The sequence below is a fragment of the Cygnus atratus genome, unplaced genomic scaffold (assembly GCF_013377495.2).
Source record: "Cygnus atratus isolate AKBS03 ecotype Queensland, Australia unplaced genomic scaffold, CAtr_DNAZoo_HiC_assembly HiC_scaffold_42, whole genome shotgun sequence".
Classification (NCBI taxonomy): domain Eukaryota; kingdom Metazoa; phylum Chordata; class Aves; order Anseriformes; family Anatidae; genus Cygnus; species Cygnus atratus.
In genome coordinates, this window is record NW_026110018.1 from 154630 (window position 1) to 166417 (window position 11788).

General features: G+C 42.9%; 1 protein-coding gene across 1 annotated transcript; it reads left to right on the forward strand.

Moving 5' to 3' along the window:
* Positions 1-1695: 1695 nt before the first annotated feature.
* Positions 1696-9151, forward strand: LOC126913730 (charged multivesicular body protein 1b). The gene is made up of 8 exons (XM_050716827.1): positions 1696-1859; positions 3745-3842; positions 4535-4681; positions 5330-5398; positions 5808-5915; positions 6932-6975; positions 7717-7789; positions 8467-9151. Exons 1-8 carry the CDS (start codon positions 1853-1855, stop codon positions 8509-8511), a joined length of 591 nt encoding a protein of 196 aa, XP_050572784.1. The 5' UTR covers positions 1696-1852; the 3' UTR covers positions 8512-9151.
* The last annotated feature ends 2637 nt before the right edge of the window (positions 9152-11788 follow it).

The following is an 11788-nucleotide window of genomic DNA, read 5'->3' on the forward strand; positions in this document are numbered from 1 at the left end:
GCTTTACATATATCTTGCACTGAATTTCATCTTGTCAATTTTTTGGCCAGTCAAAAACTGGCAAACCTACCCTCAGTTCTTCACGACCCCCATCTCTCATCTTCCCACCAAGAACGTAACCAACCTGAGCAAAGTTTGCTGCCTCAGTTTATTATTTATTTATTTTTTCGGGCAGAAATAAAGAATACAAATCTAGTCAACATTTTCATACTTTATGGAAAAAATAAGTATAATCCTGATTTTTTTTTACAAATATTTATTTGATATTTTAGAATCTTGATGTTAAATTCTCACTAGGAAAAGTCCTCTCTCCTTAAATATTATTGTTACATGCTTAAATAAACATCTAATAAGTTGGCTTATTAGCACCAACAGGACAACACAGAGTGCCCATCATTAAGCCTGCACATAAGGCCCTTCAGGACTGAGGGTTTACATTGCATCTCCTCAGAACAGGGATCCTATTATATTTTAGTTTAGGCCCTGTTTAGTGAGGCTGCTATTTAAACTGAGGCAGCAAACTTTGCTCAGGTTGGTACGTTCTTGGTGGGAAGATGAGAGATGGTCGTGAAGAACTGAGGGTTGCCAGTTTTGACTGGCCAAAAAATGACAAGATGAAATTCAGTGCAGATATATGTAAAGCAATACACTGGGAGAAAAAAAAAAATTCAAATATAATGAAAGTTCTGAGCTGACTTTTACTATTCAAGGATATGTGCTGGGTTGTGATAAAACTAAACAGACTGTTGGGAACCTCTACAAAGGAATGGGGAGCAGAAATTAAAATTATTATTATCAACAAAAACAGTTTTATATGAAAACAGTTCTTTTCAAGAAGTGAAGTTCAAAAAATGCTTGAAATGAAGCAAGATTGAAAAAAAAATGGCTTTTTTTTTTTTTTTTCTTTTTTAAAATTTCTATGGAACTGTGCCAAAGAGTGCCAAGGGAATGACTGTTTACTGCCCCTTGTGATCGCATTGAGATGTCGTAATAAAACAAGCCAAGAGGAAGCTGAGAACCGAGGTACTTCACGGAATGCACTGCAAGTATTTCAGGAAGGACATTTAGGATGCTGGAACTTTTCATGAATCCGGGGTCCTTAGGTACGAAATGCAGCCGCACCTCTGCTGCTGGGTGCCTGGAAAGACCTGGGGCCAACGCTGCTGCTGCTGCCCAGGCCTCATACCACACTCCAAGTGATTGCTGTCAGCCCTGGGCCTTGCTTTGCCTTTGTGTACTGGTTCTGACGCTCCTATGACACAAATTGCCACACAAATGTACGTGTAAGCTGTTGAAACTTATTTAATAAGCGTCCTGGTCTCAGATCCACAGCAGCTGCCACCAAACACGCCTTGCCATTTTCCCCCAGCCTGCTGTCTCGCCGTGCTCAGCACGACCCACTTGAATCCCTACAGCGGCTCCGGGAGCAGCCCCCAGGTGCCACACAGCACAGCTCGGTGCTCTCAGCTCTTTTTTTAAGCGGACAGAGGGGGGCCGAGACAGCAGCTGGAGGAAATCCCAAGCACTCCATCCGCCAGGGCCCAGCAGCCCAGGCCAGCCCCGCTGCCACCCCGGGCTTCACCCAGCCCACACCAGGACCGGGACCGCGACAGTGACCGCGACCGGGGCCAATGGGGCCCCACGGGACCCTCTAAAAGCGGCCGGGCGGAGCCGGGCCGGGCCCAGGAGGCCGGCAGAGGCCCGCAGCCATGCGCGGTCCCGCCCCGGCGCGGCTGCGCGGAGGGGAGCGGAGCGGGGCCCGGAGCCACCAGCACAGCGCCGGCCGAGGGGAAGGGGACGAGAGAGGCCACAGGCAGCCTGCCCTGCCCTGCGTCGGGCCGCCGAGTCCGGCATGGAGAGTATCCGAGGGGAGGCCGCGGCGCGGGGGCTGCGGGGGGAACGGGAGGGAAGGAAGGGGAGGAAGGGGGGCGGGCGGCCGGGCCCGGGATGCGGGCGGAGCGGGGTCGGGTCGGCGGCGGTGCGGGGCTGCCCCCGCTGCCGGCCGGGCGCAGGGGGATGGGGGACCCGGGCTTTCCTGCTGCGTGGAGCTGTCTTGGTACACAAACGAAAAAGAGGCGTAAAAGTTGACGGAGGTGGCAGTAGCTGAAGGGTGCTGCTGGCGCTTGGCCCTGCTGGTTGTTGTGGTAGGGGCTGGGAGGATGGGGCGCTGCCGTGAGTCGGGGCTGGCCGTGGAGGTGGCAGCGCCTCCGGGGCTGTGGGGCAGTGAGGGGATGAGGGGACGCTTTTCCAAAGCAGCCGGGCACCGGATCCCAGGAGGTCAAAGTTAAATGCCCACGCAAGTAACCAAGGAAGTTGGTCCAGAATAAGCTGCGCTGAACGCGCCTTCCCCATGCGATGGGTGTGAGCGGGTGAGCTCATGCTGTACCTGGCTGTTCTGGTCTCTGACCTGGCGTGTGCCTGAGTGAACACCCCAAAGGTGTTTTCCTGCTCGGGAAGTCATCCAGGCAGTGACTCAGTGCAATACGCGTATTGCTGCGGAAAGGGGTGCTGGCCTAGGTTTGAAAACAAAAAAATACAAATACAAGCAGAGATTTTAGTTTTACTGTTGTAGTTACCTTGGTAGGTATGTTAGAGGTATAGGCACAGCTGTCGCTTTTTTTTTGTAACCTACTTGTGATTATTGGGCAAGGTAACAAACATCAACAGACTTCGTATTCTCTTCAAGTTGCTGTCAGAGCTCTAAGATTTGTGACTGGCCTAGAGGAAAAAATGGCTCTAGAATAACTTATGATGTTTCTTTAGTATTTTTAATATATAATGATTAGTTTTGTACTTTCAATTAACTGTTACTCATCTTAGTATTTGCTGCATCTTTCTCTGGGGGCGTCAAAATGTGGCATGACAGAAATATAAAATATCTGTAAACCTTTATGCTGCTTTTTTATTTGAGAAAGCTCCCAAACAACATCAGTCTTTCATCAACAGTACTTTAAAAATGTGTTATTTTCTTGTAAAAAAATTGCGACACATACTTCATTGTCCTATGCTAACAGTTTAACGTGAATCATTTAAATCACTGTGAAAGCCTGTTCTGCTGTCTTAGAGCTTTCGTCTTAAGCAGAAGTTGAAAATTAAGAGAGTTTCTCTTGCAGACTTAAGCGTTCTTCCCCAAACTGTCAGGTGACAACCGTCAGGACCCAAGAAGTGCTCACATGACCCAAGGATGCGAGACTGCGTGAGCAATTCCAACCTGAGATCATGTTGTGGCTGGGAAGGGCAGCCCTGCCTCCTGCCTTGCACCTGGGTGTGGTCAGCCAAGCCAGTTTGCCCTTACCCTGTAAATTATTCTGTTGTGCTGGGGCGGATCCAGGCAGGCCAGTAAACGGCACTTCCATTTGCTGTGCTCTTCCATTTCACTGAGAGCCAATGAGTCTGGGTGTGTGAGCGAAAGCTGGCAGAGTAAGGCTTTCGATTTCACTTGGAGGATGTTTTGTTTTGCATATCTGTCAGAACCAGGTTTGCTGGGAAATGGAGCCAGTTGAGATCTGAGCTTGGTCCTTATGGCCTGTGATTTTAAAACCCGTATGAAGTGTCCATATAATTTAAAAACAGCTCGATAGGTATCCCTATCGTGTGAATTTCAAGGGCTTAGTTAAATTACATTCTTCAGGTTTTAATATCATTAACAGTATAGTGCTGGGTTGGTAGCACTTTAAACAGGAGAGCAAAAATACTACAGTGTAAGGATTGATTCTGTTCTTGGACCCTTAACTTACGCTGCAGAACATCTGTTTAATCTGAAGTTTGCTGCAAAGGAACTCAATAGAAACTCAAAAAAATGCGACAAAGAAGAAAAGGCTGAGAAAGCAAAAATTAAGAAGGTAAGCACTGACTCTGAAACATGCTCTTTAGATCTTCACATATTATAGCTGAAAAACTTGTAGTGGTTTGTTGCTGTTTTCTTGGTGTGCATGCTGATAATACTGATAACGGCTTGTGATTTAAATTGTACAATTATAAATCTTCCCATGCTATTAAGTATAAGGATTCATTTAATAAATTTTCTTAGTAAGTATACGCCACAAGTTCTTAATAAGAACTTGTGGCGTATACTTACTAAGAAAATTGTCTTAAATGTATTACCCCAGAGACTTATTCTCAATTAAAAATGTATAATCTTTTTCAGCTTGTATTAAAAGGGTTTACGAAGAGGTACTTGAAACTAGTTGTGAGTCCTTAAAGTAGTAAAGAGACCCGAAATTCATTTGACTATATTTTTGTCATGAAATACAGCCATACCAACTGTATCTGCATTTGGGTCTTAAGACTGAAAAAAAGTTTTAGGAAAGAGGAACTTTCTGTAGTTCTGCAAAACCTTCCATGGGAAAGTTAGAGGGTTCACATCTTGAAAAAGTTCTCAAACTATTGGCGGTATTTTCTGTTTTTAGAAACAAGAAAAAGGTATTGTGAAGAATTGATGCTTACTTCAAAAATGAAATAGGATATTTGGAAATTGTCTTCACAAAGATCAAGGAAAGCTAAAATGCCTTTTTTTTTCCCCCTTTTTTAACAGGCAATCCAGAAGGGTAACATGGAAGTTGCACGAATACATGCAGAAAATGCAATCCGACAGAAGAATCAAGCAATTAATTTCTTGCGCATGAGTGCCAGAGTAGATGCTGTAGCAGCAAGAGTTCAGACTGCAGTGACAATGGGCAAAGTAAGTCAATTTTAACAAATCTGTTGAAAGAATGAAACCTCTGATCCTCTTAGAAATAACTTAATTCTGCCTATAATGAGTTGAAAAGTTTGAGTTTTTCAGACGTAGCCTTCAGTAAATCAGGTACTGGAATTCTCCTGGCAGTTGCCCTTTAGAAATAGGTTGCTATCCTCCATGTTTTTAGCTTGTAACTCCTCTTGCTTGTTGTTACTCGTGCTCCTAAGGAGATTCTGTTCCCCTTCCAAATACATACAATCCTACATGTGTAGAACTAGTGATTCCTGAAATATTTTTAGCTCAGGTAGTCTGTTAAGGTACCTTGCTGTACTGCTCTGCAGCCAGAGAGGCTGTTCTGCCATATGATTTGTGTACCAATTATATCCCTTACCACTTGACAGGTTTTGGGACCCTCAAAAGTTAATGCCATGTAGACCTTAGTTTTTAGTGAGTTTCTGTTCAGAATGCATATTTCAAGCAAATGAGTCGATTTATAAAACTTCAAATGGTAGGAGCCTTAAAGTGATATGTGAGATGGAAGTAACGTGTGCACTGCTATTTGATACTGTAGAAACTGGACAGAAATAAGAGAACTTGGTAAGAAACTATTTATTTTTCTTTGTGTAATACATTTCTTTTGTCTCATTTCAGGTAACGAAGTCAATGGCGGGGGTAGTTAAGTCTATGGATGCCACTTTGAAGAGCATGAACTTGGAAAAGGTAAATAGAAACCCTTCATGGAGACGCGCATCAAAAGCGGAAAGGGAAACGTGCACAAGTTTTTAAAAGGGGGGATTTCAAATTAAAGGGAAAATGTTTTGCAGTGGATGTGGTAGATCTGGGTACAGGTTGCCCATGACAGTGTGTTGTCCAGCCCTGGTAAGAGGAGGTAGTTGGAACATGACTGGATAGGGCTCTTACCAGCCTGCTTGAACTTCAGGGGTAGGTCAGCTTCAAAGTTCCCCCAGTGTGAGGGGTGGGCAGAGCTGGGGGGGGTGAAGTGGCACAAATTGATCTCCAAAACCTGCTTGCAGCCTTATAGTGTGCTTCTAGTTTTACTAGTTGAGATGTATTTCTTTTCTGTTAATCTGCAGATCAGTGATTCAGTTCATGTTTTTTGTTTTTTTAGATATCTGCACTAATGGATAAATTTGAGCATCAGTTTGAAACACTAGATGTTCAGACACAGCAGATGGAAGACACAATGAGCAACACTACTACGCTAACAACGCCACAGGTAAGAAGAAGAATTAAAAAAAAAAGTGATCTTAACAATTCCAGTTGTCTAAACTGTCTGCTTCTGTTCATTCTGCCTGTTTTGAGGCAGCAGGAACTGGAGCATTTTCACTTTGTGTTTATGATGAAGAGACGAGTTCAAGTTACAGTCCCAAGTGTAGATGATCACACGTATTTTACTCAATTTCACTTTTATCAGGCCTTATTTTATATTATGTATTGAAATCTTTAACCCTGCTAGTGAAGAAACAGCATTTCAGTATGTTCTTAGTAAACTTCTTACCCAGAAGATGCTTTAGCATTATTTAAGAAAAGCAAAATATATACTGCAAGAAAATCAAGTTCTAATTCACTGATAGTAACAAAAATGACATTAGTAACCACCAAATTAGTAGTAGTGTGTGTAATGAAAATGTTGATAATTACCTTTATATATGTTTGTTAAATTCTTAAACAATTCTTAAGATAGTTAAGAATACCGGGATAGTTAATAACGGGATAGTTAGCACCCGTCCTCTTGTGCTGTTCCACAAGATGCTAAATGTGCTATTTCATCAGAAATTTTGTCAGAACTTTTTTGAGATAATGCTTTGTAAATAAAAAAGTAAATAAGCCTAAACCCAAATCCAGTAAACCAAATGTGTTAAAGATAGGCTTTATTCCATGTTGTGCAAAGCAGTGTTTTAGTAATTCATAATCAGCAGTTGATAGCACTTACTGTATTCAGGTGTATGTTTAATTTTTTACAGATAAGTTTAATTCTTTGGAAATGGTTATTTTTTGTTTACATTTTTTTTTCAGAAGCTAAAGTTCAATGGACTTTTAACAGGCTTAGCTCTGCTGCTCCTTTTGAGTTCATACAGGGCCCTCTGGTGGTTAAAAGCACAACTAGGTTCTGTAAAGGACATTTCCCTTTAAATCAGTTTCGTTAAAAATTTGTTCTTTCAAGATTGAACAGACGAACTTGTTTTAAACTACAGTGATGCAACTGAATCGATTTTGTTTTCCTTTCTCTAGAACCAAGTGGATATGCTTCTACAGGAAATGGCAGATGAAGCAGGGTAGGTAAAATGTTTGAATGACTATTTCTGGCGTAGGTCTGTTGGTTCCACAGCCCTTCCAGGTAAACATGAGGATCAGATACCAATGCTTTAAATGTGTCTGTCTCAAAAGCAGACAAGGATCACTATTTTCCTTTCACCTCTGGGCATCGCCAATTTATTGTTTAGTTGCCAGTATTTCATTCTTTTTTCACTCAAAAGCTACTGTGAATGCTGATAACGCATTGATGGTTGGGCAAAAGCCTAAAATCAAATCATGTCACTTGTCATGTCAGGATTGCTTTAGCATTAGCAATCCTTGCATTGTTTCTCCACACTTTTTCCTTTTTTTCCCCCCCCTGTTATCACCTTAAAACTTCCTGTAGTTCTGTTCTCACTAGCTACAGAAATATTTCAGAGAATTTTGCTTTCCTTCTTGGTGACACTTAAGTTGGAAGTGCTGCTCTGTTGTCTTAAGGACTCATTCTTAGTAAAAGCCTTCTAGGCTTTCTACCTTTACATCACTTGCACATATATTGTCTGATGCACCTTTTGTTAAACTGAAATCTTGCTCAGTCCTGGTTGCTGGTTCTTATATATGACTTGGGTTCTTTGTGATGAAGCTAGTTTCCTGGTCAAGCTGTCTAATGAGCAGAATTGCAGTGTTCATGGGATACTAGTGACCTCACACTATCTCAGTATTGCTCAACTTGGTGACTATTGTACTTACTCCTTTGTTGTTTTATTTCCCTTTAACTGTAGTCTTGATCTGAACATGGAACTACCTCAAGGACAGACAGGTTCTGTTGGTACAAGTGTTGCCTCAGCAGAACAGGTAAGTTAATTTCAATAGAAATCAACGTTTTCTAGAGAAGTGTGGGATGAGAATTAATGCTTCACTTACTCAAAACAAGCTTGCTGAATTGTAATTAGATGTTAGCTGTCCAAAAGCAATAGTGTGTAGTTAAAGCAGTCATATAAGCAAAACAGTTTTAACAATGTTTGTCTATTTAGTGTATCCAGTAAGTTCAGGTGGTTTTGGATGATTATTTCAGACTTCCAAAAGCTGACTCCGTTAACCTATGCAAGGCTGGGAGCCTCCTGTTTGGCTGATTTATGTAAGAGAAGCTGCAAATATTCCCAATTATTTTTAGGTTCAGTTTCACCTTGCATGTGACCCTCCAAAAAGTTAGGCCTATGACTTAGTCAAGGCTGCATCCAAGAATGCAGTTCTGTAAAAGCTGACTTAAACTTGCAAAGATCTTACATAAAAATTTGTCTGTATGTGCTATGTTCTGAAACTCCTTTCTCTGCTAGAGATCAGAGAGCTATACTGGTCTAATACTGGTATACTGGTCTAATCTGGTATAGCTGCTCTTAAGCAAATCTTGTTCAGATGGTATGAAATTATCTCATGTAAAGTTACAACAAGAGATTACTTGACCATTGCAGAACTTTCCAAAAGTTAATTTTCATATTGCTGATAGTTGGTTTCTGTTTTACACTTTTCAGGATGAGCTGTCACAGAGACTGGCCCGCCTTCGTGATCAAGTTTAAGTTAAAACAAAGCTGCAGTCTGTGTACATGCTTTCAAAATGCCCTTTCTGTGACTAACCCTTCACTACAAACGTGGCTTAGGTGTTTAATATTTGTAATATAGGGTACTTCACTTCAAGCTTGCTCTTCTTTCTAAATACATCGAGTAATCCAAAGTATCAGCTCTCTAATGTCTTTTTCTGTACATTTTGAAGTTGATATATTTTTTGCAAGCTTTTTTCACAAAATCAAGTTGATATTCTAAGTCAGCTAGTAATGTTGGCACATTCTAGCTAAACAAAAAGCAGAGTGTCATTGATATATATTTTAAATTATGAAGTGATTTTTTTTAAATTATGAGAACTGTTTATGGCTGGAGAACTGATGTATACAGTTCTGATGATTGTACTAGCCAACTTTCTTAAACAGCCAAACTCCTGGAACACGGAGGTGGACAGTGTGGACTTCATGAAAATACGCTTGTTAAAAATGAGTGGACTTCAGTCTGTGGTGGTTTTAGTATTTTAAAGATAAGGTAACTGTTCTGAGATTAATGGTTCAGTTCAAAAGTGAGTTTCCAAAAGCTGTTTTAATATAATTGGGAACTTGCATGGTTTCATCACTTTAGTACAGGAGGAATAAAATGTATTTTTCAACTCTTTGTCAGTTCTGTTGAATGCTTTAGCTTACTTGTTTAAGGTTGAGTGCTCTAGCTTCTCCTTTTTTTGCTTTCTTCTCAGTATCCCGAGGTGCAGCCAGTAATGCCACTCTCACCTCTATTTTGACCAACATAGTATCTTGCTCCTGCTGATAGGGAGCTCATGCTATCCATTCTGTTTAGGTTCAAGCTGAGAAACCTTATATGTAACTGAAGCCTGCTTTTCTTCATTCCTTGCTGGCTTTTCATCTGGTCACTTTTTAATATGCAAGAAAAAAATCTGGTGATTGTAATGTGGCAGAAGGCTGAAGTATGGAATAAGAAATACAAAAGTGCTTTTCCTCAAGCTCACATCTTCACCGTCCTTCATGAGTCATGGTCCCAGCCCTGTCTGCTGTAACCAGGGCACTCACCCAGATCAGCCTTTTCTCCTCTGCCCATTGCAGCTGGTCTGGTGTTGGGGGGAGAGGTGAGAAGTGGAAGGGTAAGGTAGGCCAGCTCTGCCTCAAAGGGGCAGGCTGCTGGTGGGCGCATCAGTTACGTTGGAGTAGGAGCAGCTACATTTTGTAGGGTGTAGTATTGCTGTCTGCAGGTGGAGTAATGTGATTTGGAATATTGCAGTCACGTCTGGAGAGGCTAGTTGTTTTAGTTATCCCTTCACATTTCTGCACAGGAAGAGAATCTGCTTTCAGTAGCTTCAAACTCTTGCTGCAGTTGTGAAGTAAAGAAATGGTTGTAGACATTTGTAGCAGAAACTACTTGTGATGTGTTGTGATAAGCAGTGGTGTTAAAAATCTATTCCTGACTCTTTGGGCTCACTTTGTTTTGTATTTGTAGGGGTGAGAAAGGTGTATAGCACTAGACTTAGAGTTAGTTCTTAATTCACTGGTTTTCAGGGCCACATGGGTCTTTCAGTGTTGGGGAAATATGAGTTAAAAAAGCAACTCAGCTTTTTTAGTCAAGCAGGATTTTTCAGTGAAAACATGCAAAAATGAGGAAACATTTCAGAGCTGTTTCAAACTGTTCTTGATGCATTACTCCAGTTACTTTGCAGGTCTAGCAAGATGCTACATACTAAGGTATTCAAGGTACTGTAAAAATAAGATATGGAAAGTTAACACAATTCCACAACGTTTCAGATTGTTTTCTCTCTTGGACCAGCAGCCTAAATTAAATGATTTGTTTAAAATGTTTACACGTCTTTTCAATGCAGCATTATTTTAAAACACCCTTGAGTGTTCCCCCTGTAATTAGGGGGAAACTGGAAGGTGTTTTAGAAAACCATGTACTCACAACTGTAGTCTAGGTACAATCCTTTAAAACAATTAGTAAACATCTTAAGAAAGAGACCATGTAGTGTACTTTTCTTGCTGGCTACTCCTGAACAGTGTGACAAAAACAATGGTGTATCTATGCAACCAAGTTACCCACGGTTGTGGAAGCTGCTTGTGCGGGGGGATGTGCTTGGCTTCCATGGGGAGATGTTTCCGTAACGCTGCAGTGGGGTGGCATGAGTGCTGTGGGAGCTGCGTGGGTCCTCCAGGAAGATGCCGGGTTCTCAGGGTGATGGTTGGGTGCCTCAGGGAAATATCTGTGTTCCTGGGGAGATGCTTTGCTGCTGCTGGGGCAATCATAGAATCCTAGAATAGCCCGAGTTGGAAGGGACCCATAAGGATGATCAAGTGCAACCCCTGGCACCGCCCAGGTCTACCCAAAATGCTTGGGTCCTTAAAAGGGTCATGTCTGGATGCCCTGCAATGATGCTTGGGTGCTCCAGAGAGATGCCTGGCTGACCCAGTGAGAACCTTTGTGAGCTCAGGGTGATGTTGGGATCTCCTGGAAGGTGCTGGAATGCCCTTGGATGATGCCTCACAGGTAGAAGGTAGTGCTTAGGTGTCCTGGGGAGATGCTTGTCTACTCCAACACAAGGCTTGTGTGCCCTGGGGAAAATCTCGGTGATTTCAAGAGGTGCTTATGTTCCTTGGGGAGAGGCTTGGGTGTCCTGGAGAGTGCTCCAGGAAGATGCTTGTATTCCCAAGGGAGACTGGTTCTTTCCCTAGGGAGGTTCATGTCTTCTCTAGGGAGGTGCCTGAATGCTCCTTGGACATGCTCGTGTACTCTGGGGAGCTGCTTGGGTACTCCCAGTACAATAGTTGGGTGGTCCGGGGAGATGCTTGCGTGCTCCCAAGATGGGGAATGGTCTGGGGAATGTTTGGGTGCACCTTAGAGCACAAAAACCTATCCCCTAATCACACAAAGTTCTGCCCCAGTCACACAAGCATCTCCCTGCAGCACAGAAGCACCTCCCTGGAACACCCAAGCACCTCATTGCACCTCACACAGGAATCTTCCCACCACAGTCCTACATCTCACTGGAGAACGCAAGCATCTCCCCAGGGCACCAAAACACCGCCTGGGGCACACAAACATCTCACTGGAGATGGGAAGCACCTCCCTTGGCAGCCAAGAGCTTCTGTGGGATGCACAAGCTCCTGCCAGGCATCATCCCAGGGGACACCAGCATTTTCCGTCTGGTCAGCCAAGCATCTTCCTGGACATCCCAGCATCTCCCCGGGGAAAAACGGGCATCAATCCAGCCCACCCCTACACCTTCCAAAAGCCCCAAGGCTCCTCCCTTGG

What these genes read in the sequence shown, in the direction of transcription:
- LOC126913730 (XM_050716827.1), top strand. An exon ending in AGAAAGCAAAAATTAAGAAG is followed by an intron (nt 3,843 to 4,534) that starts GTAAGCACTGAC and finishes CTTTTTTAACAG; the next exon opens with GCAATCCAGAAGGGTAACAT. An exon ending in CTACGCTAACAACGCCACAG is followed by an intron (nt 5,916 to 6,931) that starts GTAAGAAGAAGA and finishes TCCTTTCTCTAG; the next exon opens with AACCAAGTGGATATGCTTCT.